Genomic DNA, 22,423 nt, shown 5'->3' with positions numbered 1-22,423 from the left:
AACATTCTCAAATGAATTCTACAAATTCTGTTTATAGCATGAATTTAAAGTATTCCTTTAAATGTCTTTCATTTAGAGGGGTTAAGCTAAATGAATCAAAAAAGGAAGACAGATTGTAAAATTTGTACAAAATATATTTTATGGAGAACATATTTTCAGAGTGTTTGTTTTTTATGGTGTACACATTTAATATATGGTACAAAAACTTTTTAACATTTTAAAATGATTATTACTATTATTTTGAAGTTACAGTTAAAATACATTTTTTTTTAACTAGCTGCTTTCCACTTTATACTTATATATTTATATATTATATATATTCAAGCTTTATTTAGTGTCTTTTCTCTTTAATTTGTGCAAAATACAACATATATTTAAACAAGAAATAAAAATATGTATGAATTCTCTGGTAAAATTAATATATTTTTTAGCCCCGTAAATGGCCAGGGCTTTATTACACCACACTTTTGTTACACCCCTCTATAATTTCAGTGTAGCCTGAAATTTTGAGGGATTTCTGCCTTATTTTTTTTTTTCCAAAAAAGCCTTTATGTTCTTTAAAAACAACTGTATTTACTGGTTTGCTGTTAAAGATTTTATCCAAAAAAATATTTGCATACTGTTTAAATCAATGTGCTTCAAGCTCAGGCACGTTTGGGTTTTGTGGGCTGATAGTGTGCTGATAGTTAGTGAGTAAGGTAGCAGGTCAGATGAGGACTCACCTGTGGAATGCTGAAGTGAGTTTAGACTTACAGGTGAGCATGTGATCAAAACAATTTTACTCACACAGGGGATAGTCCAGTCTGAAATGCTAACCAGCCAGACATGCAGGTCTGAAGATACAGCACGAAATGTGCCCAGGCGAAGCAGATGCTGGGGTGGGCTATCAGGCAGGAAACCTATATTTATCACTAATCCTGGTTGCCAACAGTTGTTCATTAAGGTAGACTATTATGACCCCCCCTCCTCTGTTTGACGTTCACTCACCCTTATTTCTCCGAGTCCTCCTGTCTGGCTTGCTCTGTACAGCTGGGGGGACTGATGTCAGTTTGTATGCAGCCTCCGAGCAATCTGGCCTTCAGACGATGCTCCTGCGTTCCGGGCCGAATGTGGGTCGGAGATTAGCATAATACCAACTAATCGTGAATAACATTAGCATCGAGTAAGGCAGTAATTAAAGGGATTAGCGGAAGGGTAGGAATAAATGAAGAATCCCTCCGATGACTGTGTTTATGATATGCTCTGAAGACTACTGGGCCATGACGCTCCAGAACATGTTGAGGGAAGATCACTAGTGTCCAGAGCAGCCGGCTAATGATGGTCAGGCAGAGTAATCACACTCTGTCTGTGTCAGTGACAGTCAGTGCACTCTGGGCTTTAGTTAATATTGAAGTAACTCAAGAAGAAGATTCTTGGGTTGGGTTTAGATCTAGAATGATGCTGGGTGAGACTACACACAACATATTTGATCTGTGAAGTCCTCAGTGGTATTTCCAGTATTTTTACTTTGCACTTTATGCTACCAGTCAACAGTTCAAATGCACTTACTGGGAACTTTTTTTATTAGCTATCAATTTTGGATGGAAGCTGTTGTTATAAGCCTAAATTCATTATAAGTGTAGACTGCTGACTAGTTGTACTAGTTTATATAAACTAGTGCAACTAGTCAGCAGTCTACACTTACAATGAATTTAGGCTTATAACAACAGCTTCCATCCAAAATATTTTTAACAAAAGATGTTTAGGTGTGTCATTGTAGGCTAGGAAAACAGAAATAGTCTGTAATATTTTAGGGGGATGCCAACATTTTCTGGGATGAAATGCATTTTCTCATAAATTTTGTGGCATGTTACAGATTTCCCTCACAGGCCTGCCACGATATAGTTAGAGGTGTAGTTAGAGTGTGGAGGAGACAAAAGTATTTTTATAAGGAACCCTGTCATTTGTACCACTAATAGCGAGAGATGTCCAGAAAAGGCTACATCTTTCTAAATGGTGCTCTATACCGTTTCCAATGGAACAACAGTAAAATAAAAAATGAAATAAAATAAAATTTCCTTATTTGTAGGTTATTAGGAGGTCACGGAAGCAGAATGTAGTGATACCCATGAAATTGGGACATGAGATGTAAACATGTCAAAACAGCTTTTCCAATAGATAAATGAAATCATGCTATTATGTGACAAGAGTTCTTTTTTTTTGCAGATAATGAAGCACAAAAAGTGACTAATGGAAACAAGAAACTGGGCTGCAAAAAATGCAAACTTTTGCACATTTTTTTATTAGAACACATGCAAATTGGGCAAAACCTTGATGGAAATGTAGCTGCTATAACAATACACAACAATGTAGCAATAAAAAAAATGACATTATTTACAATTTAGGCTGTCGTCAGGCTCAGGTGATCAGCACGGCTAGTTTTAAACTGATGAAAATATCACCCAAGATTCAGAGACAATTTCCAATTTTCTTTTGCTTTTATACTTCTGTTATACAGCTTTTTGTTTTTGTTGAATTTTGTTGATTTGAAAATCAACTTTTTGTGCGACATTTCACATAAAGGAGCCATATTCCAGCGTGTGTACTCAAACTTTTGAAGGGTAGTGTATGCTGATCAGTGCTTAAGAACTTTTTAAAAGAATTTCAGGTCTTGACTGCCAATGCAGAGAACATATGTTACAGAGTAGCTCACACCTTAGAGCGTTAATATTTCTGAACAGGCCTCAGACCCATCTAAGGTTTCCCTGAATTCACACTCAGCATCGCCTCACTGATCTTATAAACCTCTCACTCTTAGCACTAATGCAGGAAAAGAAGGCAGGTGCGTAAAGACAGTTTCATTCAAGTCTTACCGCTGAACAAGACAGTTAATGGACTTGGGGTTTGTTTCATCAGGTGGCAATAATTAGCTCTTCCTCGACTTCAGTAGAACCCTTAAGCAGTTAGTGGTATTAGTTAACCTCCTTCAGATGATATATTGTTCATTTGAAAGACTGAAAGTGGTTAAAAAAGCTCAAGTTCAAAGTTATTAACTATTGTTAAAGATCAGATGAGAGGCGGTTCAAAGAGTATGGACAATTTGGGTTCTCTCAAAGCTGTAGCCCTGTGCAGCTGTGGCTGAGGAGAATCTGTTTCAAGTAATTAAGGAACAAAAGACTTCTTTGTTGAGAAAAGGGTCAGGAGAGAAAGAGATGAAGACAAGGAGAGATGCGAAGGGAAGAGAGGAGAGATGCTGGCACCCAGGATGCAGTTAACATGGTGATGGAGTGGCCCAATCTCCTGATTACAGAAGGCAAAGCTTACAGACTTAAAAATAAGGGTCTCAGAAAGACTTCTTTAGAGCACAGAGGAACCACTTTTGGTTCCCTGAAGAATCATTTTGTCAATGAGAATCTAAAGAATAAAAAGCAGTAGTTGTGTCTGCACTGGTGCAGTCAGAGGTGGTGGAAGTTCTTTACTCAAGTAAAAGTGTATGACTTAGATTTTTTTTACTTTAGTAAAAGTATAGAAGTACTTGCTTCGAGATGTACTTAAAGTATAAAAGTAAAAGTATTTATTTTAAAAAATGTCCAAAGTTTTTCCAACAGGTGTTCTTCACTGAGTGTTAATTGGACGTATGCAACCATAAGCGTCCTTGGGTCCTAGAAAAGCGTCATGTATCATTACTATTAGAACATTAAGCAAACATAGTGGTTCATGCTAGACTTGCATGCATCATCTGCATAATCATACAAATGAGAGATTTTAATAGGAGTTATGTTTTTTGGCTTGTAATTTATTTATTTATTGTTTTTTTATTATTATTATTATTCTTTGCACCTATGTCAATGTCTTGATTAAAATAGCCCAATAAAAGAGAGAGTCATGAGCCTGGTTTGAAGTGGTTTGTTGTAAACAGAAAGTACAGATATATTTTTAAAGTAGTGAATAAAATTGAAAACAATTAAAGGACAGAAATACTCAAAGCACAGATACATAAAAAATTATAGTATCTCAAATTACAGCATACAGTATTACACAAGTACAGTAGCAAAGTATTGAACTTAAAAGTACAGTAATAAGGTACTTAGATACTTTGCACTCCTGCCTCTAACATCATAAAAATGCCCTAACACTACTAACAGTCACTTGCACTTTTTTAACCAGTGATGAACTCGACTTGGTTTTGTTTGTGTAGTTGATGTCAGAAAGAGAAAAAAGACAGGGTGGCTGTATATCAACTGTTTTAGATTATCAGCTAGCGTCTAGATTTTAGGAAAGGCCTACTTTACAGATGTTTTGAAGAAAAATTTAGTTAAAATAAAACATAGGTAATTGTGCACATTTAAAAATTACTTTGCTGTAATTGACAATGTGTTGATATTTCTTTCAAATTACTTTCAGCAAATGCGTCTTTTCTCAGCCATTATTAAAAAGCTTAATTGAAAATTGCAATGTACCCTGACTTCAATATCTGATATTATCCGCCATTATACCCTTCAAGTCATAAGTTCTTTAAGACTGCTGCCTGTCTATCTATCTATCTATCTGTCTGTCTGTCTGTCTGTCTGTCTGTCTGTCCGTCCGTCCGTCCGTCCGTCCGTCCGTCCGTCCGTCCGTCCGTCCGTCCGTCTGTCTCTTTATCTATCTATCTATCTGTCTGTCTATCTATCTATCTATCTATCTATCTATCTATCTATCTATCTATCTATCTATCTAACTGTCTGTCTGTCTGTCTGTCTATCTATCTATCTATCTATCTATCTGTCTGTCTGTCTGTCTGTCTGTCTGTCTGTCTGTCTGTCTGTCTGTCCAAATATCTGTCTAAACATCTGTTCATAAAGCAACATACCATTGCATACATGAAATGGTAATTTTACAGAAGCAGCAAAAAACATTCTTATAACATGTAAAGGAAGTTAATGTAGCATGATTATTTTCCAAATAATTCTTGACGATTTCAGTTGGTCTGTTAATTTTATCACGATGCAAAGAGTTACTGGAGTCACTGGCATAAAACACCATAAAAGAAGAAAAAAAGATTTCATATGATGGTGTTAATATATATATATATATATCAGGAGTAATCATTACCCAATGAAAGATTTACTACTAAACATTTTCACTCGGGAACCGCACCTCAAATATTTTGTATCAGATACAGAACTGAGCAGCTGTTGTTCTGCTATGATTGCGGTTAATTAAGATACTGACTATTATACAAACACATGTTCTGTGACCAGACAGAAACAAAGGCCTGCAGAAATGCTCATTTCATGTGACATAGATGCATGCTTGTCATGTCAATCAAGGCCTACTGAAGTGAGGCATACATTCGAAAAGAAAGCGAGTACACAGCAGTTTTGTGTTGCTGCTCTGTGAAGGCCTGCTGCCTTTTTCTTTGTGCTTTGTGTGGTGTGTGTGCATGTGTGTGTAAATGAGGTGCAGAGGTTTTGGCAGAGTTCCTTGTTTACTCTGCGCTTTCTCCTTGTTTATTTGTATACAGCTCTTTGTTGCTCTTGCACTTGACTGCCTAGTTAGTGATTTCAAGGAACAAGAGGCATCTTTCATGGTTTCTAGCAGGTGCAAAGGATTTCCCACTGTATGTGGGAACACTCACTCTCACACAAACATGATCTCTTTCAGGCAGTATTTAGATTACTGTTATGGTAAAATAGTGTTTTGACGTGTTGTCTCTAAGGTCATTGGTATATTCTGCTTTACCACATTTATATGTCTTGTATTTTAATCAGTGAAACTGCTGTGGTTTTGTACAAAATGATCCAAAACTGATTGCCAGGTTAACTGTCAGATAGTAAACACGTAAACTTTTCTGTTCTACTCTGAACTACAGATATTTGGTAGTTTGGCCAGTTTAAACCTCTGGTCATGGGCTTTGAACCTTCATTAGATGGCAGAATAGCTCATTGCTTTCTTTGTTAACAATTATTATCTGTACTTTTTTGCTCATCGAGTTGAGATCAATGGCAAAACATTTACTTTTAAGAAATATTAACTGGTATAAACTTGACATCTCACTCCTGCTAACACAGCATGTACAAAGTCAATTCAATTGAGTATTGTTCACTATTGTCCAAGTAACCTCTGTGCTTGAAGGACAAAGTTCTTTAGCATTACACTGTAAATGTAGTAACTCATTGATTCAGTTTGCTCATAAAGTTTCTCCTGTCAGTTAAACAGAAACGCTTCCAAATATACACATTTTTAACAAAGTGCACGCTTTTAAGTAGAAAGAGTTTGTAGGTGTTCTGTCGCCCCCTAGTGCTGCATTCTGGCACCCTTCTGAATTCCTTGAGAGCACAATTGTGAAGATCTACTCAAGGGTTATTAGAACGAGTGTGATGCAACTTCATATAACTTCCCTCTTAGCTCTCTTTGTGTTTTTTCACAGATCCCTTAGAGGCTGAAGGGAAATAATAGACCTAAGAAGAGTTTCCTTTAGATGACTTCTTGTACATTAGGGTTCTTCCAGCTCTTCCAGTTCCAACATCTATGCAAAGCCAAGTTTGGTGCTTTTCCAGGTTCAGCACAACCCGTCACACCAGCTAATTATAAACGCCTACAGTAGCCAAATCTATGTGTATCAAATGTATGGGTCTTATCTAGTTATGTCTGAGAACTATGCAGGTTCCATTTCTTTTTCTTTTGGTACAAGTCACCAATTTAATAAGTGATTAGTCTGCAATTCAGTGCTCGTGTTTATGTAAGTTACACGATGAGATAATACTTTAAAGGTACTAATAACAACACAAAAGTCAATCGCCTCTTGTAGTGTTTGCCGTGACCCGGATTCGAACCGGGGTTGCTGCGGCCACAACGCAGAGTACTAACCACTATACGATCACGGCGAGCTACCGAGGAGTTATGCGCCTGCCTTCCCCACACCGAGCGCATCCTTGTGGACTCAACGAGAAACTGCAAGACCTTTGAATGCGTTCAGTGTCCTCGTTAAACCACGTCTGAAGATGTCTTTAGAGGTAATCATACACGTAGAACATCAGTATACCCAGAAGTCAACGAACTGGAACCCTAACTAAACACGTCACACACGTTTGTCTGCTTTTGAAAGAAACAAAACTTAGAATTTGCATCAGGTGACGCAATTATCTCAATTCTGACTCAAATAATCGAACCGTTTAAATCCAACGAATGAACTGAAGTCTGAAAGAACTGCTCGTACAGACCATTATGACGTTTGATAATTGTGACGTTTCGCTTTAGGTCTCTTTGGTTCATAAACAATAGGTTCTGCTGTATGTCGGCGTCTTCTGGCTTTGTTATCTTGTTCTCCCGATTAAAGGTTAATGTATAGCTCATGCAGGGGATAAAAAAAAAAACGATCTGCTGTCGTGTGATTTCTCATGCCGTGACCCGGATTCGAACCGGGGTTGCTGCGGCCACAACGCAGAGTACTAACCACTATACGATCACGGCGAGCTACCAAGCAGCTGAGCGAGCGTGTCATTTCTGCAGCTTTTATTCCTGCCTACGTCGTTTCATTTGCCATGTGTAAGTTCATATTTACATAAAGATGCGACAGCGTTCATACCTCGCTTGGCTTTTTGGCACGTGTTCAGCACAAAATACATCATGTACAAAAATAAAGAACTAAATAAATGAGGGCTGATAGCGAGCGGCAGTGCGCTCCTCTGCGGTATTCATGTGTCTATTTTCTGTTATAGTTGCCTTCGATCCGACTTTTGTTGGAAACAGACAGATATAAGTTAATGTGCCGGTCGTCGGTTACTGTTATAACGCAAATCTAAAAATCAAATATACCTAAAAGACGTTTTAAATCAGACATCGGGGACCTTCTTTAATGTAAATTAAATTTTGTATTTGAAAACACAGGCCTCGGACATACCACGGCTATTGCTATTGCTTATATGCGCAGGTCCGATCGATTGAATTGAACACCTCAATGGTAATAAAATAACTTCTTAGTAGTGTAATAGAAAGTGGTGGCCCAAACATGAATAGCCAACTGAGCTGTCTGCACCTCCGTCCACCAGCCTCCACCTCCACCCTCCCACAGCACTGAACTGTGCACCTTCATTGAACCTCCTGCTTCACTTCAAGAAACAGCACATTTTTGACCACGTGGGTCATCATGTTCTACAATTTAGGAAACGAGACAAAATATTCAACCATACATATCAATTTCTGGTGGGCATAGAGACCCTTCAGCCAAGCTCTCAGGGTAGACACTAAATTGTAATGCTGCAATAGATTTAACCATAAAGGCCCAAATACAGCTTCACAAGCTATTTCTTTCTTTCTGCGCCCCCCCAATCATGGGTTTGATCAAATTCAGTGGTCTGCATGTAGCACATCAGGTTAACTTACCTTAATACCCATTAATATCTTAAAACATACACATGTATTACCAATCTTGTGTGGACTTAACGATATCTGCAATCACATCATTTTTACCCAAAACTAATCCTAATCCTTGACTTAACATTTAGCATTCAGTTACAAATAAAATGAAGTTATTTAAAAACAAACACACACAAAAACAGACCATATTCAAAAATAATAAGGGCTAGTAAAAAAATCTCATTTATTGAAATCTTAATTGTTACTTTCTTTTTATGTTGCACATACACCCACAGAAAGATATGTTCACAGTTGCACGTGCAAATAAAAAAAATGTATGACAGCCCATGTGTCCAAAAAAATACAATTTAACTGAATCCATTTAGAATGATTTGACAAGGCTAACAAGACACATAAATATATGAAAAACACTGATTTACATTTACAGACAGGGGCTGACTTAAACCTATAATATGAAAAATGTCAATTTATGTCTAATAATAAACAAAAAAAATGTAAGGCAATAATGAAAAGGCATCAAATAAACTAAACCTGACTCCTGTATTGTCCTTTAAACTTGGCTCCTGTTTACATTCAGTGAATGATCTTAATATGTGACAATTAAGGAGTTGTAGGCCTACTGACCTGCTCTGTCTGCCTTTATAGCTACTGCAAGTGTGAAGAAGAGAGAAAGTGCACTTGACTGAGGCAGGAGCGACAGCTCTGTGTTTGGAGTTCCAGCAGGAGTGTCCTGCACTTTACCTGAAAAATAAAACACATCAGCTTGCCTTACTGAAAAAATGCCTGTGTTTGTGAACCTTAGCTGGTTGAGATACTTTAACAGCCTTAAAACAAAATAAACCAACAAACCAAAAAAAAAAACAACACTTAGGCTGTTTTAATGTGTGAGCATGTCTGTAAACTACCATTCACTTACCAAATCATTGTAAGTACACAGTCAAAGCTACTCTAAGATTTCGCCCTCTTAGATCACCTGGAACCTGAAAGCTAAACGTGAAGTTTTTCTGTTACAGGTCGTTGTAAGCAGCCTGACACTGAAGTGTCCACTGGTGCAGAGCTGGACCAATGAAGTGCAGCCTTGGTGAAGAAACAACACCCTACGGTGTCCTTTAAATGCCTTAAATGGTCAAATTAGAGGAATAGCGGCTGGTACACGGCTGTAATACTGAGGCTAATATGCTTTGTAGGATTCGATTAGTCCGAGTTTTGAGTGAAAAAAGCTCGTAGCATGACTCGCCGTGTGTGTCTGTGCTGTGAAAGGCGTGTGAAGTGAACATTGGTCTGGTCTTGTTGAGCGCCGGTGTAAAGCGGAGCGGAGCGTCCCTCAGTACCTCAGCCTGGAGACTGGAGCTCCTTACAGTCCACACAGCCGCTCGCAACACAACACAGCACGTCCGCAGAAGTCACTGCAGCTCCTCGAACCCGAGTGGAAAAAACACCCACCATAAAGTAACACTTCCGTAGGTTGTCAACTCTATATATTCAGCTAAACGAGCGAGTAGCTCGCTTAAAGTTTCCCCTTTCGCTCCTTTTATCTTCACGCGTCGTCGAGCTCGTCAAGTTTGCGCCGAGGAAGCGCAGACTTTTTCCGCCTGCCTCCAGCACATCCTGTGGCCAAGCCTTTTCTGGACACGAGCGCGGTCATTTGCACTTGAATAACGCGGACCAACTGGACATAATTCAATATATCAGACACTAATGGGGGTTTTCTTCGACGCTTCGGAGATTTTAGGTATGCTGACAAAAAAAAATAAAAAAAAACGCACACACACGCGCGCGCGCGCGCTCACACACACAAACGCACGCTGGCTGCAGATTAGCCAAAATCTCGATTCTTGTGGCGTCTCGGCAGTTCCTCACTGTCTGAAAAATCAACTTTTCCATTTCTGACGACCCTCTTTCTCTCAGTGTGTGTGTGTGTGTGTGGTGAGCAGAAAGAGTCTGACTGTGCAGCCCGTGTAGCCTCAAATGTGGTTTGTTTTTACAACTGTTGCCCCGTTGGCCCTCTGCGCAAATCTGAGGTCAGATTACATAACAGGTATAGAGAGCACTCATTAAAGGAGCAATCACCGACTTTAAAAAGCCTGTCTTTCTTTCTTTGTTTACATCGGGTCTGTGGCACATACTCCCACTGACTCTATGAGGTGTACATGTCGCACTTCCCAGACATCAATGAGACCAAATAGTGCACGTTTTTCGTCCGAACCATTAAAAATGAATGAAAATAAATAAAAAAAGTGCCTTTCAATCGGGCTCTGTTGGTTACTGACTTGTAATGGCTGTCATTTATAGAACCCAGTGTGTTAGAAATGTGACTGGACAGAATAAAAGGATGTTATTGCCTTTAAAGCGTTTTGAGTATTGCAGGAATAAAACACACGTTCTATTCGTACACTTCATATTCAGAAATGTCGCTATGACTTTTTTAGTGCTGTCTGCTAAACACATTTTAAAGACAATTTCATTCTGGCAAAAGGCAAAAGGAGACATGGACACCATCTCTCCACGCCGATCTGCGGATTAATCTGCAGGAATGGCAGTCAGAGAGATAACGAGACTTGATGCATGTTAAGATGATCAGTGTAAACAATGTAAACCCGAAAGCAGTGCAGTTATACTGTCTGCACAAGCTGAATGTGTTGATTTAGCACTGTGCATGAGTGCTGCTGTGTGCTTACGGCTCTGCTCACCATCGATCAGAATCTAATATCCACTCGTGTACTCTGACCGCATTAAAGTGCACCGGACTGATCTGTAAAGCAGTTCACTGAGAACTCTGTAAGAGTTCATTGGAGGCTCGTATGTGCATATTTACAAATGTGTGCGTGCAGATTTTCAACTGGCATGGACTCACCCCTATAACGAGCTGGAGACTGAGGCGTTTTAATTGGTCTGTTTTAGGTTTAATTTAATAGAAGCAAATAATTCAAAGAAAAACAAAATCCACAGTAGCCTTTATACAACACACACACACAGTGTGTATATGCAGGAATTTGTATTGGTGCCACTACAAACGTTAATTGTGTTCTGATGTGTGTAGATTTTCATCATGGTCAGGCGTGTTTAATGGCTCTGCTGCAACAGAAAGTGTGGCTGTGAGATGGTGGTTGTTGTGGTCTGGACCAATGCCATCATTGTGCTCTCAAACACATACAGTGTCTCTGCCAGCAGTGTGCTCACAGCATCACTGCTACTGCATCATCACAATATTACAACAGACAGAACGAAATGGAAAATAGTGCATCATAATAATAATAATAATTACTATAATTGATTATTATTATTGTTGTTGGTGGTGTTGGTGGTTATTATAATTCAGTAATAATAATAATAATTATCTTTTGTTTTTCTAAACAAATCATGGACTTAATTTATAATTTATTTATGCATTTATATATTGTATTTTATGTTAAATACTGTTAATAGTAATTTACATTTTACAATAAAACAACAGTAATCATTATTATTGCTATTAGAACGCTACTACTACTACTACTAATAATAATAATGATAACAGCAACAACAATAATAACATTAATAGTGAAAATAATAGTCCTTACTGTTATTATAGAAATATAAGATACCATTTTAAATAGTCACAGATAATATTGTTATTAAAAATCTATTATATTTATTATTATATAATTATTAGTTAATTAGTTTATTGAAATGCCATATTAATATTCTTTTACTATTATTATTATTATTGGTTTATTATATGGTGTGATATGATACGATCTTCATTAAACTAACACTTGCAGTAATTAGTCTCTCGGACTGTCCTGTGATCTGCGGTGTGGGTGGATGTGTGTATCTGTGGATCAGGTCCGCTCGGCTTCTCGCTTTCTGCCTCTTCATATGCAAATAGAGCCGCCGGCCGTGGAGCGGAAGTGAGCGGCGCTCGGAGTGCCGACCGGTGCCGTAGCCAATCAGAGCCGAGAATGAGATTCCAAAGCTCGCAGCTCCGTTTGGCTGCAGCTGCGCGAGCCAGAGAGAGAGAGAGAGAGAGAGAGAGAGAGAGAGAGAGAGAGAGAGAGAGAGAGAGAGAGAGAGAGAGAGACTGACTCTGCTGGACTGCGTTCAACCGCACGACTGAAAGCAGCCAGAATCTGACTCGCAGAGGAAGGAAGATAAAAAAAAGAAAATCAGAGGTGCTCGCTGACTTGATTTTGCCGCCTGTCTGCCAAGAATCCTCTTCCGGTGTTCATTTTTTTGGGGGAAGAGCGCTACAGCGTGAAAAGAGAAAAAACAACTGAAAAGCACATTTTTCTCTGTTTTTGAACTTGAGACATGTGAAGGCACCGGCTTCAGTTCCGCTCGTCCTCCCGGAGTCCCCGTTTAAATCCATGCAGTACAGTGCGATGGTACGTTAACGCGGAGTGTGGTGTCTGACTGTCGCTCTGTGAAATGTGCTCTGCTTTCTGTGTTTTTCTGGAGTTTGTTTCGCGGCTCCCCGGCAGCCCCGCAGCTGAACTGAGCGGGTCTTCGAGAAGTGCCGGTGTGTGTGTGTGTGTGTGTGTGTGTATGTGTGTGTGTGTGTGTGTGTGTGTGTGTGTGTGTGTGGGAGTGTGAGTGAGTGTGTGTGGAGGGGAGATGTCGGACTGTTTATGTTGTGTGTTGGCAGCTTTCCTATGTGGGTCATATCGTCGTGTCAGAAGTCGGTGGCAGAGTTTGCTCCTAAAAGAGCTGAGCAGCTCTTGGCGTGTGTCCTGCTCTTTTAGCTAACTCTTCCCCCTCTCACACACTTTCTGGCACGGTGCAGAACTGAAGAAGCCGGAGAGACGGAAAGAGCGGGGGAGAGAGAGAGAGAGAGAGAGAGAGAGAAACTCGGGCCGAGTCGTGTGTTTTAGCCAAGTATCAGGATTGTGTAGTTCACTGTTCTGCTGTTGTTGTTTGGGTTTTCTGTCTCTCGTCTAGACAAACCTGTGACTGAGTTTGATCCAGTTGTGTGTTTCCACTACTGGTCTGCGTTTAAGCCCTGCGTGTGTGTCACACTGTGAACTTGTTACAGGAGGAACTTGTGTCGGTATTTCACTCTCATTAAAGTGTCTCTGTGCAGGTATAACAGCCACAGCTCACTCGGTGCTCCGACTGTGAGACCAAACTCTCTCACTTTCAGTCCGTTTGACCTTGAGTGAAACCACAGGCTAATATCGCACCGAGGCTAACGCGAGCGAGGCTACAGACATTCACCCAGCACGCTCCATAAAGTCCTGCTCTGTGAGGAGAGGAGGTGTGGTGTGGCATGAGGGGGGGGTAAGGCTGCACTGAACGGTCGACTTCCACACAAGATCACGTCCTGACGCGCTGTGAATCTTTTATTAATCTCGCCGGTTCTTGTGTTCGTTCCGGTCCCGGGAGCGCGCAGACCGCTGGGATACACAACACAACCGTCCAAGTGGTTTTTCTCTCATGAAAGGGCGCCAAAGTCGAACCGTAGCGACATTGTAGCGGTCAGGAAAGCCTGCAGCCGGTCGACTTACGAGATTTCATGGCTGCCTTTTAGATATCCTTCCTATTTTAGTCACTTTGTGAGCTGAAAGTACTACATTAAAAAAAAAGGGGGGGGGTGCTCGTGTAGATGTCGGGTACCAGAAAAGGGCTATTTGAGTCATTATGGTATCATACAGAGCTGTACACACAGAGGAGCCCTGAAGAAAACTCATGTTACCGGCTGCATAAATCATATTGTTTACGAACTGCGACGATTAACACTGTAGACCTGAAACGAAGGTGGCCGACTGGTCCAGTTTGCCCGGTGACTTCAGCACAGATCTGAAAGCACGTGTTTATGATGGGGAAACATTGTTGAAAAGCTACGCTTTGCCTGTAAGGAATATGGCCACAGCGAGCCATTTGCACAATGTGCATTCCACGTGTCAGCGGTAATAATGTCGCGCAGATCGTTATCAATTGTATTTCTCATTTGCCTGGACCGTGTGTAGGTTTACTGGGCGTTATCTGCTAATGCTTTGTGGCTTCTCCATGATTAAAAACTTGATTTGCCTAAGATGTCTATGCAGGCTGTGCGTTGTCCTAAAGAAAACATGTTATAAGCGATCAGCCAACAATCGTCCACACATAAAATCGCAGAGCAGAGAAGAGAAAAAAGTGGGAATAATCCTGTGTAAACTGTGCGGTTAGAGAGGGAGAGCAGAAGGTGGGCTGTGGACACGGAGAGGGGCTTGCTGGAAGAGGAGGAGTATGACTGTGTAATTAAATGAAAAAAAAAACCCAGAGACTGATTTGTTGGGATCGAGCAGACCGGAGGGTGTTGCCGTATGATATTATATGAAGTTTGAAAACGAAACACGGGATCAGAAATTTGGCGCCTTCTAGTTTTCGTACCGCGCTCGTGACATTCTCGTAGATTCCCCTTTAAAGCCGCAGCAGCAGCAGCAGAGCTTTCTTTTTCTTTTTCTTTTTTTCCCCCACCCTTCACTCCAAACCGGCTTCTGCTCGGTGTCTGTGGATGCACGCGCGCTCTCTTTAAAGTCTCGCCCGTGCTCTTCGGCCTCGTGTTGAACGCTTCGGTCGGACTGTGTTGCACTCGCTCGCTTGTTAATGAGGACAAACTTCCACTCGGCCGTGCACGGTGCAGCAGCAGCACGAGCTGCGGAGAATGAACCGATAATATCTGGACTTTACTGACCGATCCGATCGATCTGCATTCGGCGGACAAGGGCACGATGTATTCGCCGATTTGTCTGACGCAGGTACAACTTTTACAGCTCGCTTTATGTGCTGGACCGCCGTTGCTTATGCATAGGCTGCGGTGCAGGCGCGCGCTTGCACGCTGCAGAAGTTTTTTTTTGTTTATCTTGTTCGAGCAGAATGCATTTAATTACACTTTCCCGCACCGCTCACTACATTTCACCCGGTTTCGGTCATTAAACCGTGCATGCATGTAAGATATAAGCAGTGCTGTTCGTACGTTCTGGCTGAAGTGTGTAAGGTGAAGCTCAGCGCGCGAGCTGCTCTATCTCTCTGTCTCTCTCACACGCGCGCGCTCCGTCACACCGCAGCAGGTATGGAGCTTCGTCTGAGGTACCTCTGAAACTTAGTGTAAAAAAACAGCAAAAAGGTGGTTTATTAGGTTTTATATCGCAAGTAAATTCACGTTGTTGAATTTTAACCCCTGCAGATCCACCACTACTGACCTAAACAGAGATTTGTTGTAGAAACAAACAGGCTCGGAGTACGCATGTGTGGTAGGTCAGAAGGGTGGATGTTTCTAGAAAAAGTAGCCGTTAGTGTGATTTGGACTGGCTAAAATGAGGTTTTGTTTCTCCTCTCATATATATTTTTTGTCTGTCAGAAACTTGGTTGTGTTTGAGCGGCGAGGCGCTCTCTCCCAGTGAATTAAGATGAAAACAGTGATAAGGTTGATTCAGCGGTTGGCCAGAGTCCGCCGGCTTTGGCTGACACAATTTTACTGTTTATATTTGACTTGGCATCGCAGAGTGATTGACTGAGATATGAGCACAAAGCAGGACTCAGCCTGAGGGCCGTGTGCACCGGCGCGCAGGCAGAAAACTTCAGCTCACATGCAGCGGCCTTTAAATAACTTTGCATAAGTTAAACGTCAGCTTTTAGCACTTTTCTAAAGCTCAGTGTAGTTATCACGTACTCGCGTGTTTGTGATCTGTGCTTCACTGAACGCAGATTTCCCGCTGACCCGCTCGTCGGGAGAGATCCTGCGGTAGGTCACAGGGAGAAACTGCCGCCACTGAAAGTCAAAGCTATCAGCCCTGCAATGCACAGAGTAATCACCTACCTCTAAATACATCTTAAACATAAAGAGTAACACTGCACTGTTGATCGGAGGTCTTATGAAAGGCTTCACCGAAAGACTTCCCATGATATGTAGTCGTAATTAGTTCCATAAGGTACAGTGTATTAAAGTGTATTTCTCTAGATTATTTTTCAAATTTCAATGAAGCTTTATTTTACAGAGAATGTATTATATTCACAATATTTAAATTATGGGAATATATTTCTGCCATGTAGGCCTAATTTTGTGAAACACTCAAAATTCTTTTCGACGTTTTTGACTTTTTGCAGAAAACTCATGGTTAAGTACAGGCCTTTTGCATAACTGTAAATATTTTTAAAAATACAGATGATCTTAGAATAAGGAAATGATGAGACTTTCAGATGAAAATTGTTTGTGGACTGTAATAAGCTTGTAACTCCCTCAAAGAACGAGAACAAAAGTCTACATTAACACATGAGTGTTTCTTATAAGATGTATCAAGCCTCTCTATCAATGAATTATGGCCTGTGCAGTTAAATGCTTTACTGAAAATAATTCAGTGTCCCTGTTTTGTTTGTTAAAATATACAATAACACCATATAAATGCATAATGCAGTACATTTGCGTATGTTTAAACAAATATAGAAAACCGCAGTGTGTACATATGCAGTGGACTATTGTATAGTATTTATTTCATTGAGCTGTACAGTTTTGTGGCTGAGTTGCGTTGTGTGTAAGCAGTGGTGGAACGTAAGCTCGGTGTGTGAGGCTATCATGAGGGAGAGATAGGGAACGCAGTGCTGGTTGCGGTTTCCCAAAGAGCAGCCACTAGCCTGCATGAGGAACAATATGCGGTTTAACTCTTCCTCCACCCGTTCCCCTCTGCCCTCGTTCAGCTTTTGGTGGAATGCAGTAGCAATGTTCGCTCATTTTTCTGCAGGAAAATTGAATCCGATTCTTAACGCTGAGATTCAGAGTGGTGCCAAGTGGTGCTCCTAAGCTATTTACTTTGATTTTAACTAATTTCACTTCTTAAAGATTTCACTCCTCAAAGAACTATTAGTGTCCTCTCATTCAGTGTAACAAGTTCGTTCAGTGCACTGTAGCTGAACTTGCCTGTAAAATATTTGACTGACAGTAGTTTTTAGTGGAAAAACTAGTTACACAAAATTGGTAACAGTTCTTATTCTGGCTCAGTTTCGAGTAGATGTATTTTTTGCTTGCTCTACCACAGACGTAATATGTATTTTTGTTTTTAACAAATGTAAAGCACTGTCCAAATGTTATGCAGGTAAGTGTAAAATTGGCAACAGATTTTACATGCGTTGTGTAATGTAGTTGAACACGCTGTGCTATAGAAAGACGAAAAAAGGCCTGTGCTGTGTAAGGCATTTGCGAAGCCCCATAGACTGTTGTGGAATCGGCCTCTCTTCAGTTACAGCTTGCTTGGCAGCGGGCGCTTTTAATGCCACTCTTACTTCCAGAGCTTTGGGGCAGAAGGAATGTGCAGCTTGTGCCAAGGTGCCATTTTCATTGTCCACCTTGGTTTGATTTTAAGAGGGGGCTTGGAATAATTGCCACACATTTGTGCTTACAAATTAAGTGACCCCCTTGGAACCCACAAAATGTCCCGACCGCAAAGCAGACCCACTTGCAGGGAGATGTAAAACTTTTTCCCCTTTTCTTTCTTGTTTCTTTCCCAGTCCCCTTTTCAGGTTCTTAACACTCATGCATATGTCTGTTTGTGTATTTGCATTTAGCGGAGCGAGGGGGTTCTTCTTCACAAAAGCGTCTACGGCTAATAGATTCTGTCTACGGCACTTTCTCGACAGGCTTTGTGTGCTCCAAAAGGGTTCTCTGGGCTTGTGCTGTGGGGTCGGGCCGCTGTAGGAATGCAGGGCTGTTTGATAAGAAAGCTGGAAACAGTGAGGGGCGCATGCTCTGGTGTGCCAGCGTACAGGGGCTTGGACTTGGAGCATGCTCGGAGAGAGTGGGAAAAGAGAGAGAGAGAGAAAAAGTGAGAGAGAGAGAGGCAGAGTGAGGCTTTTCAAATTGTCTGTTGTGTGTTGGCACGACGCGAGCAGACGCGGTAAACAGTGGCATCCTCCTTCTGTGTGCTTGCAACACCTGCAGATCCATACAGGCCAGCGCTGCATCTGTAACTGCAGTGGAAATGGTAGATGAACCCTTCTTTGATTACAGTCTCATTTTTTCAGTTTTCTCATTTATTATTGTATTATTTACTAAATGCCTTCAGATGCTTTTTAATTAGAAAAAGTAAGTCTCAGTAAGCTGTAAAATGCCAAAGACTTTGTGTAGAGTGTGTGCCAGAGCATCTTTTGCACACTGTATTCACAATTGTTTACTATGCCTGATTGTTTTAATGGCTTTTGTGGTTTGGAGTCTTTAACTGCATTCAAGTGACTACTTTCACCTCCTTTTGTTTGCAGTGTAAATAGTCTGTTTTGTTTGTTTTGTTTTCGAAGCTGTATGATTTTTTTTTTTCTTCTTAATGTCTGTTTTGTTTTTGGCTGCGTAGCCTCTTGGCTAATTGAGTAGGGAACCTATGCCAAAAAGGTCACTTCTGCTCCTGTTTACTTATTTTCCCCCTTTTTCCCCCCTCTCTCTTTTTTCTCTCTTCCCTCTCTCTTTTTCGCTCTTTTCCCAGGATGAGTTCCATCCCTTCATCGAGGCGCTGCTCCCTCACGTGCGCTCCATCGCCTACACCTGGTTCAACCTACAGGCAAGGAAGCGCAAATACTTCAAGAAGCACGAGAAGCGGATGTCCAAGGATGAGGAGCGAGCGGTGAAGGACGAACTGCTGAGTGAAAAGCCTGAGATCAAGCAGAAGTGGGCGTCGCGCCTCCTGGCCAAGCTGCGCAAGGACATCCGGCAGGAGTACCGTGAGGACTTTGTGCTCAGCGTAACGGGCAAGAAGCACCCATGCTGTGTGCTGTCCAACCCTGACCAGAAGGGCAAGATACGGCGCATCGACTGCCTGCGGCAAGCGGATAAGGTGTGGCGGCTGGACCTGGTGATGGTCATCCTGTTCAAAGGCATCCCCCTGGAGAGCACGGATGGTGAGCGGCTTGTCAAGTCGCCACACTGCACCAACCAGGCACTCTGTGTCCAACCCCACCACATCACTGTCTCTGTTAAGGAGCTGGACCTGTTCCTGGCCTACTACGTCCAGGACCAAGGTAAGCCCGTAAAGAACGAAAGCAGATGGACGGGAGGGCAGGAGGGAGGGAAGTGTCACTGTGTGAGGCCGTACACATTTCCGGCAGAAACGATCTGAATCAGGCTACAGTGGTCTGAGTGACTCATGCTTGTTAAACTAAACTCCTTTCTTAACCATTAATTAATGTTCTTAACAGTACAACACAGTTAATTTCAGCACAGTCTAATACATTCAAAGAGACAGCACAATTTAGCATCTTTTCTTTTGACATTGTATCCGAGAAGAATTGTTTTTCTCCTGTATACATCTGCAAGAAAATATCTAAGTGCATTAAATAAATAAGCAAATAAGTTAATAAGTGTTCATATTTGACATGAAATTGTGCTTCAAACAGAAGAACTACGCAACTAAGACGTCTCCGCTTGAGATTTGATTTAATTTATTTAAGAAAAATAGTCAACCAGTATATATAACTTTGTTTAAAAACTTTCAGAAATTTACATATAAGTCCTAGGCCAGTTGCTTTTCGTTTTTTAGATTTTTAGGTTTTCTAGATGTGTCTAATTAGTTTAATTAAATTGAGTTACTCAATATCAGAACTGAAATCTATAACCTCTGCATATGAGAAAATACTAAAAAGCTGTTGCATAACTGTTTGCTCAAGTTTTTTGATGAGAGTTTCATAGAAAGAATTAGATGCATAACTGAGATACAGAAAAATTTGAGATATAAAGAGATTAGATATTAGGTATAGAGCATCTGTGTAAATAGACTAAAGTTGCACAAGGAGCTGACAAAATGACATATCAAATCTGTAAATCTGTGTTTTTAAGAGGTGTTCATCCCTTTCCCAGGGTCTCTTTGACCCAAGTACTTTCTGGTTTGATACTTTACTTTACTTTTATAGTCTTTCTCCCATTGAGATCTCTCATCATCTCTGTGTTTTTCTAACAAAAACATTTATTCATTTTATTTTTTCAGGTAATCCAGTTGTTTACAATTACTTTAGTTGTATTTTTGCTGTATAGCCTGTGTGTGTGTATATGTGTGTGTTTAAATGTCTATTTGAGGCGTTGGGTTATCACCAGGCTTGGCGCCTCCATTTTGTAAGAGTGGAGTGCCAGGCTAAGCAGAAGGCATAATGGAAGGACAATAATGGTTGCCACTGGCATCAGGGTTGGCATCACACTCTCTTTTGTGTCTTTGTAGGGTGTCGTGCATTCGCCCATTGGTATTCACTCTGCTTCCTCGGTTTCTCTTATGCTGATATGATCAAAGCAGTACAAACAATAATTTGACCAAATTAATGTTAGGTTTAATACCAGCTGTTTTCTAAAAAAATTAAATAGAATTTTTTCACACAATTTAAAAATATCACTATGTTACATTGTTGATTAGAGGATGCAGTTAGGTTGGCAAATTGTTCGAACGGGTTGGTTAAATAGTCAGAAATGTTTTCCAACATGAATATAAGTCGAAATATGGGGCTTATAAACCTACAGATAAACCGGAAAAGGAAAAGAAACCGTCTCTGGCACATACTCGTAGATATACTGTCTGATACTTGGGCATTTTTGTGTCTGAAAAGGGCACCAGACTATTAACAGCTACGCTAACAGTGTTGAGTAAATACAACTGGTGGGTTCTCTGTTAGGGGCTTAATGTGGGGCAGCAGCACGTTTTGCCCCCTGGACTTTGTGCCCATCTCCACACACAATGCCCTCATATTGTACCAGCGCTCCCTGGGCGGCCATTTTGTTTGCGTTGTGCCAGGAGAGCGGTAGGGAGAGTGCCAGTAACGGAGAATGGTGGTTGGCATCAAACCCTCTTTGTCTGCTTGCATGCGTTTGATTCGTTAGTTGGCATCTGCAATGCAGTGGGCAAGGCGGAAAGTTTTTGATAGCGGCAGAATGGCAGCCGCCATGATTTTTCTTTTTGCTCAGATTATGCTAAATATATGAAATGATGGGAATTATCTGCCATGTTTATGACAAAATTTGCTCATGAACCCCTAAAAAAGTAGCTTAGCTGGATTTAGCTTTGTTTAATATCGTGGCTGTACAGTGCTGATGGTTTTTGGCCCGCTGTTTGAAAACATGGTTAATTGCTGACTGAATCACAAAGTGGCAAGCAACTCAAAGGGTATACATAAATGCTTAGTAGTTTTCGCTTGGCCTGGCATTCTGTTTCGCTACCATATATGGGAAGTGTTGCTAGCATTAGCATTAGCCTCAGCACATGCTCCTGGAGTGGGCATTGGGCACATGGCCTTGTGTTTGTGGGCAGAGTCAGAATGAACTAGCTGGCCTCTGCCACAGCACCATGGTGAACGGCCAGTTGAATAGCCATCAGTGTGGGGGTAGGGAGGACAGGAGGTGGGGCCTGGTGAGCTTAGGCAATGGGCATCACGCCATGCCCTGCCTCCATGCATTTCCAAGCCCACCGTTGCCATTGTGCCAGCCTCTGAACCCAATGTATGTGTTGCTCCGTCCCCTTCTTTCCCAAACTGATTATGATGTTATCGTGGTCAGTGCTTATCTCGCTCCAAAGAGTTGAAGTAAATTCATAGCTTTTCTTAATGTTTCACTATGGTTCTGGCAAAAGCCAGGCTTTAATGAGGGTGAGATGCAGTATGTTCTGTGAGATTTGTGATGTTGTCCATGGTCCACTGTTATAGAGATTGAGCAAATACTATCATCTGTGTAAAACAATTTTACACAGACAAAATGTGCTTAGGTAGCTCAGATGCCTTTTCAGCCTTTGCTTACAAACTGCAGGTAGCTATTAAAGAATGTGCTCATCTTTCAAAAATTTGTACGAGCTGGTTCCTTTCTGGCACTACAAGTCAAGTCAGGACGTGTGAAATGATGAACAATTGGCCCTGCTTTCGTTTTGTAACTCTATGCATACTTTGGGAAGAAGGAAACAAAGTGATATTTGGATTAACATTTTGTAAAAACTTTGTTCGTGTTTGAATTCTAAAGCCAATTGTTTTCAGGTGCTGCAGTTATTTTCAAATTATATATTGTGGTATGTTTAAGCTTAATGAAGCTTAATAAAAAGCAAGACTCTCAAGAAAACCGTTCAAATAGAAGATCAGAGGGTTTGTATTACACAGATTTTTTTAGTACCTTCCTGACACCTTT

General features: G+C 41.0%; 1 protein-coding gene, 1 long non-coding RNA gene and 2 other non-coding genes across 8 annotated transcripts in view; 1 reads left to right on the top strand and 3 right to left on the bottom strand.

The window, feature by feature from the left end:
* LOC108436235 (nuclear factor 1 B-type) overlaps positions 1 to 22,423 on the top strand; it is a 109,010-nt gene that overhangs the window by 1,522 nt on the left and 85,065 nt on the right. For 2 of the 5 annotated variants that reach the window (XM_017712602.2, XM_017712606.2), the window contains exon 2: positions 18,765 to 19,296. In XM_017712602.2, the coding sequence (XP_017568091.1) occupies positions 18,765 to 19,296 (532 nt within the window). Of the gene's footprint in view, positions 1 to 12,408; positions 12,705 to 14,052; positions 15,057 to 17,206; positions 18,273 to 18,764; positions 19,297 to 22,423 lie in introns of those variants that run through there. The other 3 variants (XM_017712604.2, XM_017712603.2, XM_017712605.2) reach the window with 3 other exon arrangements.
* trnah-gug lies at positions 6,777 to 6,848 on the bottom strand. Its single transcript has one exon. It is a non-coding gene; the product is annotated as a tRNA-His (tRNA).
* On the bottom strand, positions 7,363 to 7,434 carry trnah-gug. Its single transcript has one exon. It is a non-coding gene; the product is annotated as a tRNA-His (tRNA).
* On the bottom strand, positions 8,537 to 10,341 carry LOC119262241. Its single transcript, XR_005129507.1, has 2 exons — positions 9,257 to 10,341; positions 8,537 to 9,081 (listed from the first exon to the last, which is right to left on the bottom strand). It is a non-coding gene; the product is annotated as an uncharacterized LOC119262241 (long non-coding RNA).

The sequence above is a fragment of the Pygocentrus nattereri genome, chromosome 2 (genome assembly GCF_015220715.1).
Source record: "Pygocentrus nattereri isolate fPygNat1 chromosome 2, fPygNat1.pri, whole genome shotgun sequence".
NCBI lineage: Eukaryota > Metazoa > Chordata > Actinopteri > Characiformes > Serrasalmidae > Pygocentrus > Pygocentrus nattereri.
This window is presented reverse-complemented; position numbering and strand designations above follow the sequence as displayed.